General features: G+C 41.2%; 2 protein-coding genes across 8 annotated transcripts in view; both read left to right on the top strand.

Annotated features, from left to right (window-relative positions):
* Positions 1–20,488, top strand: part of Zdhhc8 (Zinc finger DHHC-type containing 8) — a 31,720-nt gene that overhangs the window by 7,390 nt on the left and 3,842 nt on the right. For 2 of the 7 annotated variants that reach the window (NM_167189.6, NM_001272453.1), the window contains exons 3-10: positions 10,207–10,325; positions 10,390–10,547; positions 10,613–10,785; positions 10,946–11,140; positions 11,601–11,913; positions 15,216–15,454; positions 16,139–16,384; positions 20,244–20,485. In NM_167189.6, coding sequence (NP_727339.3) covers positions 10,207–10,325; positions 10,390–10,547; positions 10,613–10,785; positions 10,946–11,140; positions 11,601–11,913; positions 15,216–15,454; positions 16,139–16,384; positions 20,244–20,485 — 1,685 coding nt within the window. Of the gene's footprint in view, positions 1–10,206; positions 10,326–10,389; positions 10,548–10,612; positions 10,786–10,945; positions 11,141–11,600; positions 11,914–15,215; positions 15,455–16,138; positions 16,385–17,359; positions 17,903–20,243; positions 20,486–20,488 lie in introns of those variants that run through there. The other 5 variants (NM_001258663.3, NM_001298123.1, NM_001103451.3 and 2 more) reach the window with 5 other exon arrangements.
* CG34450 (uncharacterized protein) lies at positions 18,351–19,822 on the top strand. Its single transcript, NM_001103453.3, has one exon. The coding sequence runs from the start codon at positions 18,606–18,608 to the stop codon at positions 19,731–19,733; it is 1,128 nt and encodes a 375-aa protein (NP_001096923.1). The 5' UTR covers positions 18,351–18,605; the 3' UTR covers positions 19,734–19,822.

Raw genomic sequence — 20,488 nt, 5'->3', positions numbered from 1 at the left:
TAATGTCAAATAAAAACACGAGTTCCTGGAACTTTTTCTCACACATGACTGGATTTATGCTCGTTTTAGTTTTTTTTTTTTTTTTTACTACTCTACTCAGTTCAGTTTTCCTTTGTCTGCTGGACTCGAGTTACTTTTTGTTATGGCTTTGGATTTTATTTATTTTTCGTCTGTCCAACTTGTTAATGAAAATAAATTTCTGACGCCGTCGCCGCCCTGATAAATAATAATAATAATAATAACAATAATAACAAAAGCATTTGCAGTTCTGCTGCTGTTGATAATATCCGCCGGCCATTGCCATAAAAAGCAATGTGCAAAAAAGTAAATGAAAGGAAAAAAGCAGCCGTAGCAAGAAAAGTACTATAGGGAAAAAGCAAAACTAAGCACAAACAAATGGCGGTATCAGACAAAAAAAAAAAACGAATAAAAAAGCAACTAACGGCCAAGAAGCAGAAGCTGCCAAACTAGAAGGAAAAGCAAATTCAGCGAGGTGAGCTGAGCCGAGTGTCATTGCCACGCCCCCTGGCAGCACATTGCCACCACCCACCGACGCCCTCTTCCTGTTTTCCATTTTTTTTTTTTTTACACCGCCTGTAAACTATGGCTACAAGCCAGGGGCGTACTTGGCTTTTTCTCAAAAAGGGAGCCTAGAAAATGCATCCATATATCAAAAAAAGCAAGGGTTTCTGAAATGGAAAATGTGAGAGTAAAGTTAAAGTTTACGAAAACGGAAGTAGTGTCACAAAATTTATTTGTAGCTAAAGCAAAAGATTCAGCCAAATACAAGTATAGTTAAATATATATTAATAGAAATAGAAATATCCATATAAATAGATTAAATACACAGATCTTATTACACGCACTCAAGAACCATTCATTTGGTTGCATCTACACTTTACTGCAAGAAATGACTAAGCCCCTGACTTTGAATGTGTGTGTGTGGGTGTCATTTGAATGCTGCTCGAAATGGTTGTTGCTCTTGTTGTTATGCCATTTCGTTATTGCCAGCATTGTTGTTGTTCTTGGCTATATCCCACTTCCGACTTGAGCCGACAAAATGCTTAGATCTACACCTGCACAAAACCAACGTGCCACCAAGTTTTTCGGATATTATTGGAAAATGCGGAGAAAGTTATGTATTTGAGGTATTCCAATTTTTTTTTTTATATTAGTTGAATTCTGTGCTACAGACAGGAACATCTGCTGTTTGTTTTCCAGTGTAGCCATAAAGAGCCCAAGAAAAGGTAGCTGCATTTCATCTCTTTCTACGCGGCACTAGACCTCTCTTTCTTTGGCGTTTTCTTCGGAAAAGAAATCGATCGAATTCAATTGGCAACGTTGCTTTTAACCATTACTCATTTGCAATTATGCCTGCTCTTAACCCCTTGTCGGCCAATGTCAATGACGCTGGGCATTTTGAGACGTTTTTGTCTTTTGTTTGCCCTCTGACGTTTTCCATGATTTATTCTCTAATCAGAGTCGCATTTTGCGTACATTTCCCATTAATTTCGAGTCAATTCTGCTCATGGCCAGACGTCAGAGCAACCAGTCAGAAAAGCGTTAATTTTTTTTTATCACTCGACTGTTTATTGAGCGGATTAAGTGGCAATTACGTTGACGAATTTTTTTTTTGTATTTGTGTTCAGTCCAATAACTTCCTGTCGAATGTCTATTTCCGTTTCGATTTCGATGCTTTTTATCTGTCAATCCTCCGCCTTTTTGCTTCCACTCTTTTTTTTTTTTTTAAATATTAATTTAAATTTTTAATTAGGCACGATTTCACGAAAAGTTGAAGAAAGTTTTGGCACAGCGAGTGACGATTGTAGAAGAGCTGAAAATTAAAATGAAAAGTTGGAAATGGGAAAATGTCAACATGGAAATCAGGGGGAAAACAAAGTGAAACTGTTGGCTATTCGAAAGGGCCAAGTGTATTTTTAGTTGGCAAACAAACGCACAAAATTTGTTTGCCACTCGCAGCACAGACATATCACGTATACGTATGCACTCAAACATATTACGCATACGCCCTAGAGGCCATCCATCCAAATTTAATTTCATTCGGGCCCTGATAAATACGCACAAAATACCAAACAAAAAAAAATTATATATATATACAAAATATATATACAAAAAGAAAACCAGATTATAGAAGGCAAAAACGTTTGAATTTCGATTTTATATGCCGAATATTCGGTTTCGTTTCCGAGAATCTCGTTAAAGGAAAGGGGAAACTCAACGGATATCCGGCGATTTTATCAATGTATCGATTGCACTTACAGAAGTTTCGATTTCAATTTTATTGGGCCAAAAAGTATGCTTGCCACTGGTTTAGAATATATATTTCACAAGCTGTAAAGGTAAATCATTCGATAATTTTGAAATTGATCAATTAAATTGTTTCTCAATTTGGCAAAATCCAGTTTATGATCTCGAATTCTTTTGTTCTTTCCATAATACATTTATTTGATGCCTTGGTTTTGTAACAAACGCACACGTACTCTCAATGAAAATATACAAAACCTGGAAAATTGGGTTATAGGAGACCCCATGCCAACTTTTGAAATATGCGTATCCAAATGAATTTGTTTCACATTTTTCAATAGGCCCAAAACAAAGTTTCTTGACCTTCGCAGACTTGTGTGTATATTCAACATTTCCAAACCAATTTGGGGCCAAAAACGACAGTTTTTTCTTTTTCTTTTTTTTTTTGGTTTACCCATCGGGAAAATCAATTTTTTTTTTTTGGCTTCCCTCGCCTTTTGGCCTTAGTTACATAAATTCTTTTGACAGGGCGCATGACAAACTGAAGGACTTGCCATAGACAGCTATTAAAAAAAAAAAAAAAAACGAGAGTTGGGCGATGGGACCTGTCTGCCTTACTTTGCCTGATTATCCCGCTTTGGCCCCAATCTCCTGGTAACTAGAAACCCCCCAGCTCATCCCACCCATCGTTTTTTCTTCTTCCATCTTTTTTTTTATTCTAGTGGGGGAAAACTTGCGCTAGTCCAAAAAGTTGCGCCAACTTGTTATTACATTTCGTTGGCGCTTTTGTGCTGTGCGGAGAGGGCATTTTCCACCCCCACCACCTCGTGTGTCAATTTTCCGACACCAAGCACTCCGCCCCTCCCCACCTGTCGATCCACACACTCAGTTTTTTTTCTTGAAGATTGCCCAATAATTTCGTATAAAGACGGCTAAAAGAAGCAAAAACCAAATAAACTGGCACCTTTTTATTTTTACCTGTGGATAAATGAGTGTTTAGAGTGGACCGAAATGCGCTGCCCCAGGGGTGAACCAAAATGGGTGTCAATAAATTACATTTCGAATGACAACATATCGGTATATTTAGATTATGAACTCAAATATTTGTGGCTTTCGTACGAATGCAGTTGGCAATTAACTGAATTGTGGTTGAAACAATTGTAGTTTAATTGCATTCCACAAAGGGCGTTTTAACACGATTTAATTAAATGTTTATTCTGTCTGGACAAAATATGTACATTTACCAACCAATCCCAATCGAATCGAATTAATCGGTAAAGCATAATTATGTGCGAAACACTTGTCTTCAAGTTTGCTGTTGAGCAGGCAATTGAAAACCAACGGAAAAACACCTGCAAATCAAGTATTTTCGTAACAATTAACGTAGAATGATATCGTCATTGAAAAGCCTTTGTTATCGCCGCAGGCAAATGGTCAATTTCCCAGTAATTCGCTTATTGCTAATTTTGCAGAAAATGGAAATCGCCAAAAAAAATAAAATTGCTAAAAAATAAGGCAGCTCTGTGTTTTGGTAACTGATAAAAGCCGGGCCGTTTAACCTTCTTCACACCTTTTTTATTTTTTTCTCTCACCCCGCCCTCCGCTTTGGGGTGGCAAAAACCGAAATGAAATAACGAACCATGGCCCTCATAATGATGTCCGCGCCGCCCCCTTAACCCACTACCGCCCGCTTATCGGTTGGCACCTTTTATCGGGTCGCTTAGGAAAACCTCCGTTTGGAGGCCAACCACACCGCAGGGTGAGAACTTAGCACCACTGACGACTTCCGCACTGTGCAAAAGGCCTAGGGCAAGGTCATGAAAAGCACAGGCAGTTTGCATAAAATAATGACTAAAAGCGCAGAAACAAATAACAAGGTTTGAAAATGGAAAAAAGAATGCAAAAGCAGGCATTTGTTTAAATATAACTGGTAGACTGTTCTTAAACCATTTAATTTAAAACAGAACTTATGGCTTTTTAGGCTTAAAAATATACTTGTTATATGTATGATATGATTTTCAAGAGAACTTCTGAGCTGTTTAGCTATTATGATGCTGACCTTCGGTGTAACTATGCGAATGGGACAGACCGTCAGCCACATGTGCAATAATAAAAGCTAAAAAAAAAAAAAAATATATAAACCGAGCGGGTAAAAAAAGAGCCCCCATAGATAAGTCAGAAGCAAAGTCGAGGCGACGGCGGCGGCCCATGGTCGAATCCAATATATATATTTTTTTTTTTTTGTCTTTTAGTCTTCTTCCCTGTTTTTTATATATTTTTTTTTCTCGCTGGGTCTTCGTACTCGAGTGTTGATGACTAATGCTCGGTTGTCGTTTATTTTGCTCGCTTTGGCGATAGTAGGATATTTTTATACCCTGCGAACGGCCACAGAAGAGCAGAAAGTAGAGTATGACTTGGGTGGAGAGGGGTTAATGTGACGACAGCGACGATTCGCCAGTTTTCGTCATCATCGCCCAACACTCAGCTACAAAAGTTTTACTTTTTGTTATCTCCAGACAGAGAATGTGCGAATACCAGAAGTGCACTTTATATGCTTGTGAGATTGTGAGAATCTACAGATAAATGTGCAAAATTTGTAAATCATAAGAGGCATAATCACATTCTAAACTTAGAACCTGTTGCACAGTGCTTTCGCTTGACGCGTAAAAAGCAATGCCATTTTTTTGAGTTTTTAATTAATGCAGCTGCCAGCGAATGCGAAATTGTCTCTGGCTCTTTCCTATTTTAACCATTTCGTCGCTCGATTTATATTTTTTATTCTTATTACTTTATTTTTTTTTTTGGCTACCACTAATCTGGTGAGCTGCCTTGCAGCTTAAAGTGCGTTTCGGTAGCGTTAGGCTGTGGAAAGTTAATCATTCGCCCATATTGATAAGCTTTCGTGAGAATGCGAATTCAAAAAGTCAAGGCTAAATGAGTAAGCGATTTAATGCAAAATGATTGCAGATAGCGTTACTTCGATGATTCAATAATGTGTATAAATAATTTACGGCTTTAGGAAATGATTAATCCTCTTCTTGGTAATTTGACTAAGTTTTAAATCAGACACAAGGTCGTGTAGAATAATCTATAATTTATGATTTTCTCCTTATCCAAGGACTTACATCCGTGACAGCTTTTATTTTAATAAAACGCATGTGAAAGTGCCAATGTGTCAAGTCAATTAAGTGGCGATTGGAATCGTTTTTGCGGTTTGTTCTTAGTTGACCTCTCGATGGCGCCAGTTTCAGTTCAGTTCAGTTCAGTTTAGTTCAGTTTCCCTACTCGTAATTGACTTTCCATCTTTATGACACGGTGAAAATGGAGCCGGGTGCTTGCCATCCACATAAACTTGGCGCATTTCGCCTGAATGTGACAGTTTGCCATTGGGGCTCCCCAATATCCTCGCCCCAATGCTGCGCCACCAGGCGTCTGTCTTTGTGGCAACCGCTTAACATAGGAATTCAATTTCCTGCAAGTGTCTCCATGAAATATCCCTGGCCCCCTGGATTTTACCTCTCATCTCAGCCAGCTGGAATTTACCATGAAATCGCCCAAGCCACCCGATGGATTTAGCGAAACACCCCGCTGTACCGGAAATGCTCTTGAAAAATACTCCAAGTAAAAGTTGTTGGCAGTCTGTTTCTTTACTTTTTTTTACACTTTTTTTTTTATTCGCAGCGGTTAAGCTTTTCAGGGTGTGGGGGGTAGTGGGCAGTGGGTGGTGTTGTCCATCGAGCACCCATTGGGTTGCCTTCACCTTGACAATGCCACTGTGATGCAATCGCGTTGGGGGGATTGGGCGTAGATAGAGGTGGCAGCAAGTAAAATATCTCAACTCTGTTGGAATTTAGTTTGGAATTGAAATTGAAATTGATAGGGACGACATTACAACGGGTTATGTCGACCGAAAGCGATGCGAATTGCTGTGCAATAAGACAATATTCCTCTTAAATAATAAGATAAAAACACTTACGGCAAAGTACGGCAATTTTCTCTAAAATTGAGCTATTTCCCACTTGATGAACCCCCGCCCCAGATGTACTATTCCTTCAGCTGGAATGAGTGCCACCCTAGAAAAGCCACATCGCCTCGCTGAAATTATATTTCAATCAATGTTTATTTGTTTTCCTAGGCAATTTGTTTCAATTTGATGGCGCAAAACATTAATTGAAGTCAACCACGTCCTGCCTGGCTGCCTTCATATATATATATACATATATACTATGTGTGTGTGTGTGTGCCTATTGTCCTTGTTGCGGTCCTGTCACTAATTTGATTTGCTAGTTTGCCCCAGTTGCTCGATTGCAACACAGTTCCTTTGGCGCCCCCTCCTTTCAGGAAATTGAAATGAATTATTTGTCATAAGAAAGCGGCAAATCCTTGGGCCTGTCTTTCCCTGCCGTACTTTATTTCTTTCCTTTCTTTTTTTTTTGTTATATGTATTTTTTTGTCGTTTCTGGGCCAACTCTTTGCACGGCTAGCTGCCTGCCCCCACCATTTCCCGCCTGACTTTGCATAAATGTAAACAGATTTCCCTCCAGAGACTTGGCAAACATTTTTGCTAAATTGAAAAGTAAAGCAAACAAGTGTAATATACCTACACCTATAGCTACACCTGTGTATATGAATGCACCTGACTTGGATTCGGACATCAGCTCGAAGATAAGGGATTGCTGGCTCGAAATATTTGTTTGATTATGATTTTCCACTTGATGTGAACTTCCTTGCTTGAATATTCATTTCTTGTATCGAAACATTTTGTGACCTAATGGCAATTTGTTCAACTATAATATCTTCTATTCTTCTCTATATATTTATGTATGCTTTTAAGCCTCGAATATGGCACCACCCATTAATTACTTAATACAATCACGTTGCTAAGTGGATTTTCTATATAAATTCGAGATGGAATGCTCGCAGGTGGAAGGTGAGCTGTCGTTTTGATATTCGATGCGAGTCGATTAGATTCAGATTCCTGTACATAGACGAGTATGTACACATATATACATACAGTGGCTATGGCGTCCGATCATTAAAATTGGCCAATTGATAGTTCCATTTCGGTGTTTATAGCTCGGCGCCGTAATGGGAATCATGCAAACCAAGTTTTGTTTGGACAGCTGCAATCTTTATGCCGTGGTGTAGATAAATAAATATATCGTATTTTCCTTTGTTCGATTTGTGTAGACGTAAGTAATTGAAATCTATGCAGAAAGTGTCGTATTTGTCCAAACGAATTTGCCTTTAAGTGCTTTAAGCAAACTTTGCGTTTTCCAAGAAAAACTTAAAGCACTATTTGTGCGATTGAATTTAAAGATGGAAAACTTGCTTCCGACACAGATTAATTAAGAGTGTGAGAGAAATGACTTAAACTGCATAAGCGAGGAATTAATGAACAGAGTGCGGCTTGCAGTTCATAATAAGTGTCGGTTTAATTAATTACCCTCACGATTCTTGAGGTTTCTCCATCTTCTAAGATCCACTTTTTTCCCATTTGCCACCTTGTCGCACCCCGCTATTTTTTTTAAATATATTTTTTTTTTTTGTTGCTCCAGAGCTCTACGTCTCTGAGCGATTAACATAAATCCCTGGCACGTGCTGAGAGGCGCTACGTTCCGGTTTTATTTGCATTCTAAAAATTGTATGCAAATGCCAGTGGATGAGATAGAGCTCTTTGTTATGTTACAACTGTAAGGCGTTGGTATAAATGCGAAAGGAATGCCGAAATAAATCAAAACCAGAAGCAGAGTCTAACGCACAGATACAGATTCAGTTTCCAGATACAGGTACATTTACAGATACGTATACCGTTTTTATAGATAGTGAGGTGTGAACATTTCTAAGCAATCGCCGTGAGCAGAAAAATCGAAAATCTGGACTGTGCTGTACACTGGTTTTCTTTTGCTGCTCGAAAAAAAAAAGAAGGAAATCCATTCGGCTCCGGGGAAAACTGTCCAGAGAGCCAGTGCGAAACTAACTGGCAGCTAAATAAAAAGCAAAGAAAATGGAAATGGAAATGGATAACTGACAGTCTGAGGTCATTCTGCCAATTATAATGCAGCGAAGGATTGCCGATGATGATGAAGTTAAGGGCATCAGGGAAAGGCGGAAAGTACAAGATGATGATAATGGAAATAGAAGTGAAAAAGACGGATTGGATTTCACCCTATTCCCCAACTAATGACAACCGAACTTCTATACCTCGAACCCATTTCGAATGAAAGTGGATCAGCTTCAATATATGTATGTATGTTCCACAAAGGTTTATTATTCATAATGCGATAATAACCAGAAGGCCAACTACACCACTGCGTCATCAAATGCGGTAAAGAACCGCAGAAGGTTGAGAACGATGTGCAGATTGATGATGAGCCGGAGAATGACGATGATGATGATGATGATGATGATGATGATGATGATGATGATGGCTGCATTTGGGATACGTTTATCCATTAGAATTCAACGGCAATCTGGTAAAAGAGAGCCAGCCGAGCCGGAAGGCAAAGAGCATCGTAATGCAGTGAGAAATGCCGGAAGAAAGTAATACATTCACCTTAAGTAACCCGTTACACGGAGCTCGTAAACCGAAACCACCGCCGGAAAGTTCCGCACATCATTGCAAATGCATCAGAGGTCGTGGAGAGAAAAGGCGGGCTGAAAATCTGGAGGGGGTGTGGTGCGGGGGGTAGGATGGAAAAGCTGTGAAGTTTGGGGGGCGGCGAGGACAGACGGAAATGGAAATGGGCTAAAGGACACGTGTATATCGCCCTTGCAACTTTGCAACATTCATGGCTCTGTGGTTGACTTAACCCCTTGAGCACCTGCGTCAAAACTGTGACATTTGTAAAGGCAAAACCGGGCGGGCAAACAATAACAGATTTTTATTGCGAAAGTTAAAGCGCAGAAAAACGTCATCTGAATATGAATGAGCACATTTAAAGTTCGATAAAATTCAGGTTATAAAATATAATAACTTATAAGCATTATAGTTTCCGCCGAGTGCGTAGATGGGTGTCTCTCGTTTGTTTTAAATTAAAAATTCCTTGTTCTCTGAACTCTAAACAGGGTCGAAAAAAAACGGGTTAAGGTTCAGCTCACATTCATTCCGTTTGGGCTCGGCTCATTTTCATTCCGATGCGGGTCGAGTTCTTTGGGGTGGCATATACACTCACTCGTATGTATGAAAGAACAGGGAAAGTCGGTCGAGTTTGGGATTTCAAAAAGGGGGAAAACTGGACTGGTTTCAGCCGACGACAAACAGTTCCGGTTCAGTAGACTCTAAAGTGATTGCGGCGACACAACGGGCGTTTCACGTTGGATAACCGTAGCCTGGGGCTCTCCTGGCCTTCTGGACGGACGGGCTACTGGATATCAAACCACCTGGCTGGCGGCCACCACTTGCTTAATGGTCAACAATGTGGCTGGTCGGATTTTCCAACGAATTTTCGGCCTACTTCACGGCATAGCAACCAGCAGTAGCAGCAGCCACATTCCCGGAAAATGGCTGATTGCAAAACCATCAAATTTGTCCACACCGTTCTTGGGTTGTGGCATTAAACCAACCTCCTGAATATGAGAAGGTAGTATCGTTATGAATGGAATGCCAAGGAGGGGGCAACCGAGTGTTTTTGAACCACTTTTACTTAGCCAGCTGCATGTGTGTATGCACTACTTTTGAAACCAGTTTGAAGAGCGTTTTTAATTAGGGTTGAAACTAGACGAGCACACTAATCATGTAGTAGTCGACCCACTTTTGGCAATTGGACAGCCCAGCAATGGGTCGGTATCCAGACCCATAATTTCATTAAAAATTCAGTTAGGCTCAAAGGCTTTTAGAGATGGTCAATTGTTAATAATTGGCTCATAAATTTACGGGCAAAAAAGGGCAGTACTTTAAATAGCACTAATAAAAACTCCTTTTCCATTCGATTTTTGCAGCTGCCAGTTCTATGTGAAGAGTCATCCATGGGTGCTGGCCTACCAGGGCGTGATCACATTCTTCGTGCTGGCCAACTTTACGCTGGCCACGTTTATGGATCCGGGCATCATCCCCAAAGGTATGTAGCGTGCTGAGCAGGGGACAAAGCCAGTCGTCACGGCCTAAACTTGACTGCATTCTAGCCTCGCCCGACGAAGACTGCGAGGAGGAGCTGCGCGCCCCGCTCTACAAGAATGCCGAGATCAACGGCATCACCGTCAAGATGAAGTGGTGCGTCACCTGTAAGTTCTATCGCCCGCCACGCTGTTCCCACTGCTCCGTTTGCAATCACTGCATAGAGGTGAGTGCTATCGAACTATAATCTATAGAAAATTGTGATCTTAACATAAACCATCATCTCTTCAGACCTTCGATCATCACTGTCCGTGGGTGAACAACTGCATTGGCAGGCGGAATTACAGATTCTTTTTCTTCTTCCTCGTCTCACTGTCCATTCACATGCTGAGCATCTTCTCGCTGTGCCTGGTCTACGTGCTGAAGATTATGCCCAACATCAAGGACACGGCGCCCATCGTAGCGTATCCTTTTGCCAAAACAGACAACGACTCTTTTGAAACCATATATCATACTATTTCTTAAACTCTTAACTTATCTATTAATGAGAATGCTCCTTAAGGGAGCGTAGGCATCTGCTTTATACCCCCACTTGGTTTGACTTAACCCTCTATCCGTATATAGCATTATCCTGATGGGCCTGGTGACCATTTTGGCCATCCCCATCTTCGGACTGACCGGCTTCCACATGGTACTGGTGTCGCGGGGTCGGACAACCAATGAGCAGGTGACGGGAAAATTCAAGGGCGGCTACAATCCGTTCTCGCGCGGCTGTTGGCACAACTGCTGCTACACACAGTTCGGACCTCAGTATCCCAGGTGAGTGGCTAGGCTCCTCTAGCATAGCGCTGTACCATTTTTGTCCTTTTGTCTCGGGGCGTGCGGAAATTACCATAATAAATGACCAAATTGAACTGCCAATTATGGGCTTCAAATTACATGGCCCCCAAAGGGAGGAAATTCGACACGAAATTGAAATGATAGTATTGCAGATTGCGAGCCGTCGTGGCTAATAACCAATTATCTTGACTTTTCGCTACGCCTGGGGGTATGTTTTTTTTTCTTATAGAATATCAAAGGATGTTACATATCATCAGCATAATAAAAATGTATTTGAAGTACTATTATTATTATAGAGTGGGATTGTATTCTGGGGATTATTGATGTACCTATTAGGGTTTCATTACACTTTTCTATGTTTCAACAAACATTAAGTTATATTTGGTTTTATATTTTCCTTTACGCGATTGATCCAACTTGCACATTCGCATCTTTGCAGCCTCCTCAATCCGAAGAAGTACGCATCGCGTCGATCTCAGGTGCAAAACCAGGCGATCAGCACCATTTGCAATGACCGGAGCGGCCAGCAGACAGGCGCCGGGAGCGGTGCCGGCGGCAATGGTACCGCCGCTGTATCCGGTGGCGGCGGTGGAGTGGGCAGCGGTGGCGGTATGCGCGGCACTGCGGTGCAGTACTCACCACGCTCCTTCTACGACGCGAGTCGCGAGAAGCGGGGAATTCAGGTAAAGACATATATGGCCGAGGGCAATGGTTATAATCAACGGTCGGGCAGCACAACGCTTTACAGTAAGGTGGGTAAACAACAAGATTTTGCAATATCACCGAGAAAAGCGAAGCAGTTGCTATGCGAAACTCAGATTCCTATTACATATATCTATGTATCCTATATCTATTGTATCTAATGTGACCCTAATAGTGCGCCGCAGGTGGCGAAACAGCAATCTCTCTAATGTCATGTAAAATCAAAAAAAAAAATAAAAAATAATAATAATAGTTGCAAAATGTTTCCAGAATATCTATGCTTGATTCCAATTAGATTTGCAATATAAGCTAATGTTTATTTTCCTAGAGCGATTGCTGAATCCACCTGTTGTTGTTGTTGTTGTTGTTGTTGTTGTTGCTGTTGTTTGGCTTAGTTAATGTTGTAATTGTAATCGTAATTTGTGTTTACTTAACTGTAATTGTAACCGTTAACCGTTGTTTGTTTATGTTTATGTTTTTGATTTTGTTTTCATTTCCCATCTCGCTTCAATGTAAACAACAGTTTTCCATTTGATTTTCTTGACCTCTTACTTTTTGGTTTCCTTTGGTTTCTGTTTCCACACTCTTTTCCTTTGCTCTTTTCGTATGATTTATCATTTGCTGTAATCCCATAATAGCCCCTAGACTCCCCGCCCACCCCCAAAAGACGCCCCCATCACCCCGCTTAATGCTTTGACTAATTAACTACAAAATCGATATAAATATAAACATATATATGCCATCCATCTATAGACATGTATATATATATATATATATATATATATACAATATATATATATATATGTATGTATGTAGTGTTTTATATAGCGGCGAAATCTGTGAAGTATCTTTGTGTTGTTGTTCTTGTTGTTTTCATCCGTTCTCTGCGTGGGCGAATAAAAGTTTTTCCGCTTTTCCTCAGCTGCTCCACAGCACATCCTTCAATCTCATTTTCCCACCCCCCCCCACTTCCCCTTTGCACTGCAAAAACTTTTTTGGCTGCCGCTTTAACTTCTTCCTCTTCTTCTTCGGCTGCATTTACTATTATTATTTTCCTGCTTTTCCTGGCAAAAGAAAGAAGAAATGAAAAACAATAAAAGAAACAACAAACGGGTTGGTAGGGATGTTAGTAAGTTAGTTAGTTAGTGCCACGCCCGTTTAATTGAAGGACAAGCAAACCAAATGATGCACACCCATTTAGAGAAAGCAACGCTCACCCACTCAAAACTTTTCCATTTTTCCCGCTCCCCTCTTCCATTGTAATTGGCTTCCACTGTCCTTGACATCTCATAAAAAATACAGTGAAAGCACCGGCAGATGGACACTCGTGAAGTAGGGGAAAATGTAACTGTGTCATTGTAAATTATTATGTGAACACCTTTGAAAAGCTTTTATAAAATCCAATCATATTTTATGTTCTATTATTAATTATGAAATCTTTGCTTTAAGTCCGTCCGCAATATTTGAAATTCACTTTAAAGCACTCGATTTATTGCATAGCTTAAATAAACAATAATTGGGAAATTTAAAAAACAAAAATTTCTTAAGAGGATTATCAACTTGTACAAAACTCGCAACCCATTTCGAAACTCTGAATGTTGAACAAAAACCAATTAAAAATAACTTTGCTACAGATTAAGTTTTGCCAAATGGAATCAACTGAGCAAAGTGTCGGAGGGTTTAATAATTTTCCATTTTAAAATCAGAGACTTCGGACTCACCGGAGCGGGTTGTGTGTGTTCCACTGTTCTCCTAGTTTTCACCACCTTAGTTTTTTATTTCGCCCACTTTCTGGAATCTGGAATTATCTTCGCATTAACCCCACACTTGCATGCATGCGGCTGGTTGGCTGGCTGGCTGGCTGGATTTGTTTAGTTGGCGTTTTGAGTTGCTAAATTTTCCCCTATGAATTTTCCGCTATGATTTGCGCTGCATTATTGCCACTATAATTGCTATTTAGTTGACTCGTTTCTCTCACCTTGCTGGGCACCTTAAACCCTTCGATTTCCGTTTGTATATGCCGCCCAGAGCTGTCGTTATATCAGTATATATATATAGAAGTATATAGCATACATACTTATATCGAAAAGAATTGGTCGCATCTCCAAATAAACCAGCAAAAGCTAAAGAAAACAAAACCAAAAACTACACTTACTGCAAGCACCGAGAAAGGTAAAAGACTTTTAAAAACGATATTAAAAACTCTACAAAAAAATGGAATTATTTTTTTGTTACGAATTCATTATTTACCAATTGATCTTAAATTGCCCTGGAAATCATTGATTTTAATTTATTGTCCCATTATTATAATTTTCTCTCCGGTTTTCGGACCAAATGTTTTATTTCCACCCATTTTCCGTACAATTTTCTCTTTACTGAATCTTCATCTGTCCAATTTTCCCTTTCTCTCCACCTGTCTGCCACACAAACAAATTCGAATGATTACAAATGATTGGAAAATATTTAATTAGTACTTTTGCACAGCTCAATTTGACGTTCAGTAAGCATTTATTTATTTTTCTCTATTTCACAAGTAAATCCGTTTAAATCATTATCAGGATAATGAACTTCAATCTGAAACTCCAACTTGTCGATTTTCATTAGGATAAGAAACTTTCTTTTCGTTTTGGGAAAATTTATGTCGTTACGCAGTGCTTTTTATCGAGTTTTCCTCTCTTTCATCTCTGACTTTTCCACACTTTTTTTTTTCCCCCTACCGACTCCTGATTGTGAAGTTAATTATGCTGCGGAAAGTACTTCCACTTTGGGCTTTTCACTTAGGCCACAGTATGCGTTAAGCTACAATTAATTATAGCAGGGCGGTGGCGAGGGGCCAGAAGGAGGAGGCACACCACCCACTCCACTCACCCCACGATCCTCGTTTCCCCACCCAAAAAAAAAAAATACAAGAAACCTTCTCAGTTCCTCAATTTTAATTTAATTCATTTATTTATATTTCGTTCATTATCCGTTACGGTTTTCATTTTCACAGGTTTTATTAATATTTCGAATTTGATATTACTCTACAAACTAATCATTCCCAGAAGAACACAGTTGTGTGTGCAATTTTCTTAAATGTATCTTATGCGTGTTGAAATCCTGCAGTTCGTTGAACTTTTCTTAATCGAACCCCGATTGAAATGTGTGAAAATGAAACTTTAACCAGTCCAGTTTTTCTCAACTTTCCATTGTTCAATGTTTTCATTTATATACTTTTTTTTTTTTTTGTTGTTATTTTGGAAATGATCGCAACTAAATGTAGGCCTAAGTCTGTGTCGATCTCATCTCTTTTTCGCCTGTTCACCCAAGCCCTTCTAGTCGAAAACTAATCGTTTGATCTTCGATATCGCAGCTATCGCCCGGACGAGAGTGCTCCGATACAGACCTGGAGCCGCCGCCCGCATCCCAGAGTCAGGACTGTGAACCGACGCCACCGCTGCAGCGGCACAACTCCAGCAGCTTCTATCTGCCGCAGGTGAGCGATTCTGGCGGCCTTAACGGCAGTGTTTCCACGGGCGGCGGAGGAGGCGGCGACTCGCCGCGCCACATGCGTCTCTACCATCCGCGTCACAGTCCGCATGCGAGGCCCAGGTGAGCTAATTAGCCATAGCGATAGCCTTAGCCCCATTAGCAGGAAGTTACACTGCAAGAAATGGAGCTAGTCTTGTCAAAATGTAGATAGAAAAGTCTTGGTTGGGAACTTGAACTCATAGAAAATTGTACTTATCATAATATACAATATACATGTATATCTATATCTATAATGTTCATAATGCTGTGAATTTTCTTTTCGGTGTACTTCCTTTTGGGGTAGTTAGTTGATGGTGCACCCATTACTTGCACCCAAAAGTAATTGAATGCTTCACAACGAGGTGAACTAAATAAACATATGCTTGTTTGGAAATAATCACCACTGGCTGTCATACTATTAATTTGGATAGTAGTATTGATTTTCAATATTAAAGTATCCATGGGAAACGAAATATAGATGTACATACATACATTTGTATGCTCATTTAAACCCTTCAAATATGTTGCGTATACGACCCGTTGCACAGAAGTATTTTGCATTTGCATTTATTTGAAGCAACACAAGCTTTTTCAAATAATGAAATCTGATATGAAGAGATGAATAGCTAGTGTGTAGACTACATTGGCCATAGGTTATGAACTTATTACCAATATTGGGTCATATTTCTATTGTTTTGAGTTGCGTTTTCCAAGATGCTTAAAGCCAAGGATGCTAATGCCACTTCATCTCGTTTATATCCGCAGGGGTCTTGATCCGCAGCGGGGCTACACGAGCGACGCCCTATCGCCGGACCATCCCGTTGGCTATGGCGTTGGCGTCAATGGATCGCAGCAGCAACAGCAGCAGGCGCTGGCGGCGGCAGCAGCGGCGGCGGCGGTGGCAGCACAAAATCAACGCAGCGCGACGACCACGGCCACGCCCACCATGCAGCAGCGGATTAAGCCGCTGGGCGTGGCCACGCCCCTCGTGATGGCGAGTCCAGTGCGAAGGTGAGTGTGCGCCTCCAGATTCAATTATGCGCCATACGTTTTCACGGCCCCCAATTTCCACCCCTCCACCGAGTTCACCCCCCCCCCCCCCGGCCCACCGCTGTTGTTGTTGTTGTTGTTGTTTATAGCTCTTGTTGATCTTCCTGCTTTTATAGCTTAACCCCTTGTCGGCCAAATGGCCGTTTAAAGCTCAAGCTTAGTTGGATATATCAAAAGTTAAAAAATACTAGTTTAATTGATTGATTTATCTTTAGTTTTTCACCAAAAGGTTGCGCTACATTTTAGTTTTTTTTTTCTGTTTTAAAATGTTTAACACTATATTTAACCCTATATTATAGATTTTCAAAGCATAGAAATATATTAGATAAGTTATTTATATTTCAAGGTTAAAAATGTAAAACTTAAGCATTTTAAAGGGTTAAGCAATTTGTGTATGTGAGCAAGTTTTCCTATAGTTGTATTAGTGCGCGTTTAGTTTCAACGCTTTTGATAAGCCGACACCTCAAGCGTTTCCTTTACCGTTAGTTTGTTTATTTGCTTTATGGGCTTATCGCCTATTGTAGTTTCCTTGTAGGCTTGTAAATTCCAAGGACTTCTATTAAAACTAAAACTATATGTGTATTCGCTGGGATTGTAATCTGTATATTTGGATACTTCCACTCTGTCGCCTTCCCTTTCGCACTCGTGAAAAGTAGAAAGAAAAGGGATAGATATAGAGGGCGAAAAAGAAAGAGATGCCCTGTGGGTCAATAACCCCGTTGCTATATACTACATACATATGTATATACAACACCTCTCTATATCTATGTATTTATCTGTTGCACCTATGCGTATCGCTCATCAATTTGGTTGTTTTACCACTCATTTCGCAGCCGGCTCCTTTTTACTCCCATCTTATAAACTAATTAATTATTTTTTCCCACTTTTTCTTTTCCTTTTTTACGCGTTATCTATTGATTGATTCGGTCGATGTAGTCAATACTCAAATTCTGAGAACAGTACTAATTCCTAGGCTTAGCTTAAAGAAAAAAAAAAGAAACCAAAACAATGAAGTCCAACAAGAAACAACCGAAAGAACCCAAGAAACAAAACTAAAAAATACGAATACCTTATAAGTTTATTAAAAGAGAGAGAATAAATAAAAGAAAAAAAACAATACTTAATAAGCAAAGAAGTCTGTAAGTTAAGCCCGAAACAGGATCAAATGATATCGAAATACAGAGGGGAACAAGAGAAAAGTTAACTGAACCGGAAATTGAACCAAAAACCGAACCGTTCCGAACCGTTTTGCACATCTGAGATAAACCCACTTTGTCGTCGTCGTTTCTTCCTTTCGCTCGCTCTTCGCTCTTCTTTCGACCTTCACCCGAACCACACTGATCCACTGGCAACCACTTGAACCACTCGAACCACTCTGCAAGTGCACCCTGTAAACCGATCCGATCCGATAAGTCGTTATCCGTAGACCTACATACTTCTACTAAAGCACCTACTTCTACTTTCTTTCTGACGCGCGAGGTGAGTTTTACTTTCTTTCTTTCGTTTCTTTCGTTCCGTTCCGTTTTCGCTATCATACTTTCGTTTCCGTTTCCGTTCATTTTGGTTGCCGTTTTTGTTTTGCGTCCGCCTTTAACCCTCTCTCACCCCCTCATATTCGCATTTAACCCCTTGGTTCAGGTGTTCTTATTCCACACGATTACATTCTTCGACATTTTCTCATATATGTGGTTTCTCGTTTGATTAAAGTATGGTGTCTTCTTCGGTCTATGGTCTACATTTTGATTAAGTTACTCTTAACTAATTTTCTGATCTGTCTAACTCACAATTGATAATGGGTAATTGAGGAAATATTTATTAATTAGTAAGATGTAAGATTAATAATCGGTAGGCCTTGAATTTAAAGTTCTCAAACATAAGGTATTGTACACTTAGGACGGAACTCAGAATATAGCTCTCTGAAACACATTCGATATTGGAGAAAATTTCAGAAAATTTGTCGTATACGTTTTGTTCTTTTTCGGCATTCGGCTCTCTAACTTTGTTCCTCTAAGTTCCAAGAAGTAAGCTAGACTCAGGAGTTCGAATCAAATATAAATCAAGAGAAAATTTATCGAAATCTGTGAAGTCTGAAGAAATTTAGGAACATATCGAAAACGTGTAGGGAATCGAGAGCCATCTATAAATTCCTGGTGTTGATAGAAGATCACCGATCGAAGCCACCATGGACAAGGCACCGGGTCAGGACTCAAATCACAGAAAATCTCTGAATCTGCTGGACAAAGCGCTGCCCATATCGGTGGTCACCGCACCACAGTTGCGATCTCGCCGCCAATTCAGTTTCAATGGCCTGCGGTACGAGATGAATGGGCTGCTACCATTGCCGCCACCGCCGGCCACGCCGCAGGTGCAGCTCTCGAGGCTCAGTGCAGGTGGCGGAGGTGGTGGCTCCCAGGTGAAGAAGCAGGCTAGTGGCTCCAGCCATTCGCTGAATGCCAAAACTATTGCTGAGACAGCCGGCGGAGATGGTGGTGCATCACGGCCGGATCGAAAGGGAGTCTTGCCCAAGCATGTGACATTGGGTGACCGAGCCTTGCTGATGAACGGAGGGGTGCGCATGCCCAGGAGCAGCGAGCTGGACTTCCCGAAAACAAAACCCACAGCGAAAAGGTCATCCTCTCAATTTTCCATCAAAGCAGAAAAGCAGGACAAGAAGGTGGAGCGTAAGGATGCTTCGGGACTTATCCAGGATAGAGAAGCCCTCAGACGAGAGAAGAAGCATCGACGCAGGCCGCATTCAATGGAATTGCAGGAGAGGATGTCCTCACCGGATCAGTGTGACCTGACCGCTCAGCAGAGCTGGATGTTGGCCCAGACGCTGCTTAAGGCCTACGGAAGCGGACTGGTCCAAACTTCCACCGGTGACGGAGCTTCCTCCAAAATGGACTACATTACTCTGGCCGGATTGGTACTCGGCTGCGTGGTCTCCCACGCCCTCTTCTTCCTGTGCTGGTACTTCAGTTGGCTAAAGAACCAGGCGATCGGGCTACGAAAACGCTTTCTGGGCAACGCCAATCTCTGGGAGTTCTTCGACTTAGAGGACACCACCCGGTACTCAGTGCAGACCAAACTGGTAATGGCGCCGCTGATCCTCCTGTGCGGTCTGCTCTACTGTGTGGTCAATCTGCTGCACCTGGTGGTGCAGGTGGTGCGATCGGATGTGCCGCGCACAGTGGTTGTGTTTGTCCAGCGGGTGGCGAACAGTGGACTCCTGGGCACCATTACCATGGGACTGGCCGGTGGCGGAGGCAATGCAGACATTCGAGGACGCCACAATCAAGTGATGCGATAATTCTAGTCACCAGTCCGCCGAGGGTACCTCGCTTATCATTTGCCATGTGCTGGTGGTTTCATAATAAAAGAACAATTTTGGTACAATATAGTTAATTTTTATTAAAGTAGTGGTTAATAATACTTACATGCCATTGGATTTTTGGGCTTTAAAAAGCATATTGGGTTAACTGGAAAAGTCTGCCAACGTTTTTTTTGTGTGCCAATAACTGTCCTCTGGCTACTAAACGAACCTAACACCAAGCTGTTGTTTTAACCCCTTCTAAAGGCCATTATCTCACACTCACATCAGATCGGATCAGGACAACCACTTTATATCTGTCCCTCGCTCATCGATCGCTATCGTTTTTCTAACCGTCAGTTAACCGAGAAGTTAAGTTTTAACATCCAGATGTTAACTCTGCAGCAGCTTTTGTGCTCGCGCTCTCAGCATGCTTTACTACTACTAAGATTGCTTCCAGCTACTCAGCAAGTCGTTGACTAATTTTTGAAAATCCTGTATCCCCAACAGATCTAACCCGGGCACGCCCACTCAACCAAGACGACCCGATTTCATCGGACTGAACGCACAGGCGGTGGCGCAGCAGCAGCAACAGCAACAGCAGGCTGCGGCGGCTGCAGCAGCTGCCTATTACGAATACACCAGTGGTCTGCCGCCGCAACATCCGCAGGCGCCCAGCATTCAACAGCAGCAGCAACAGCTGCTTCTCCAGCAGCAGCGTGTCCTCATGCAGCACCAGCAACAGCAGCAAGGTG

Source organism: Drosophila melanogaster, chromosome X (assembly GCF_000001215.4).
Source record: "Drosophila melanogaster chromosome X".
Taxonomy (NCBI): Eukaryota; Metazoa; Arthropoda; class Insecta; order Diptera; family Drosophilidae; genus Drosophila; species Drosophila melanogaster.
Note: the sequence above shows the minus strand (reverse complement) of the source record. Positions and strands in the feature narration are given on the sequence as shown.

Coding starts and splice junctions, on each gene's coding strand:
- CG34450 (NM_001103453.3), top strand. CDS start 18,606: ATGGACAAGGCACCGGGTCAGGACTCAAATCACAGAAAATCTCTGAAT.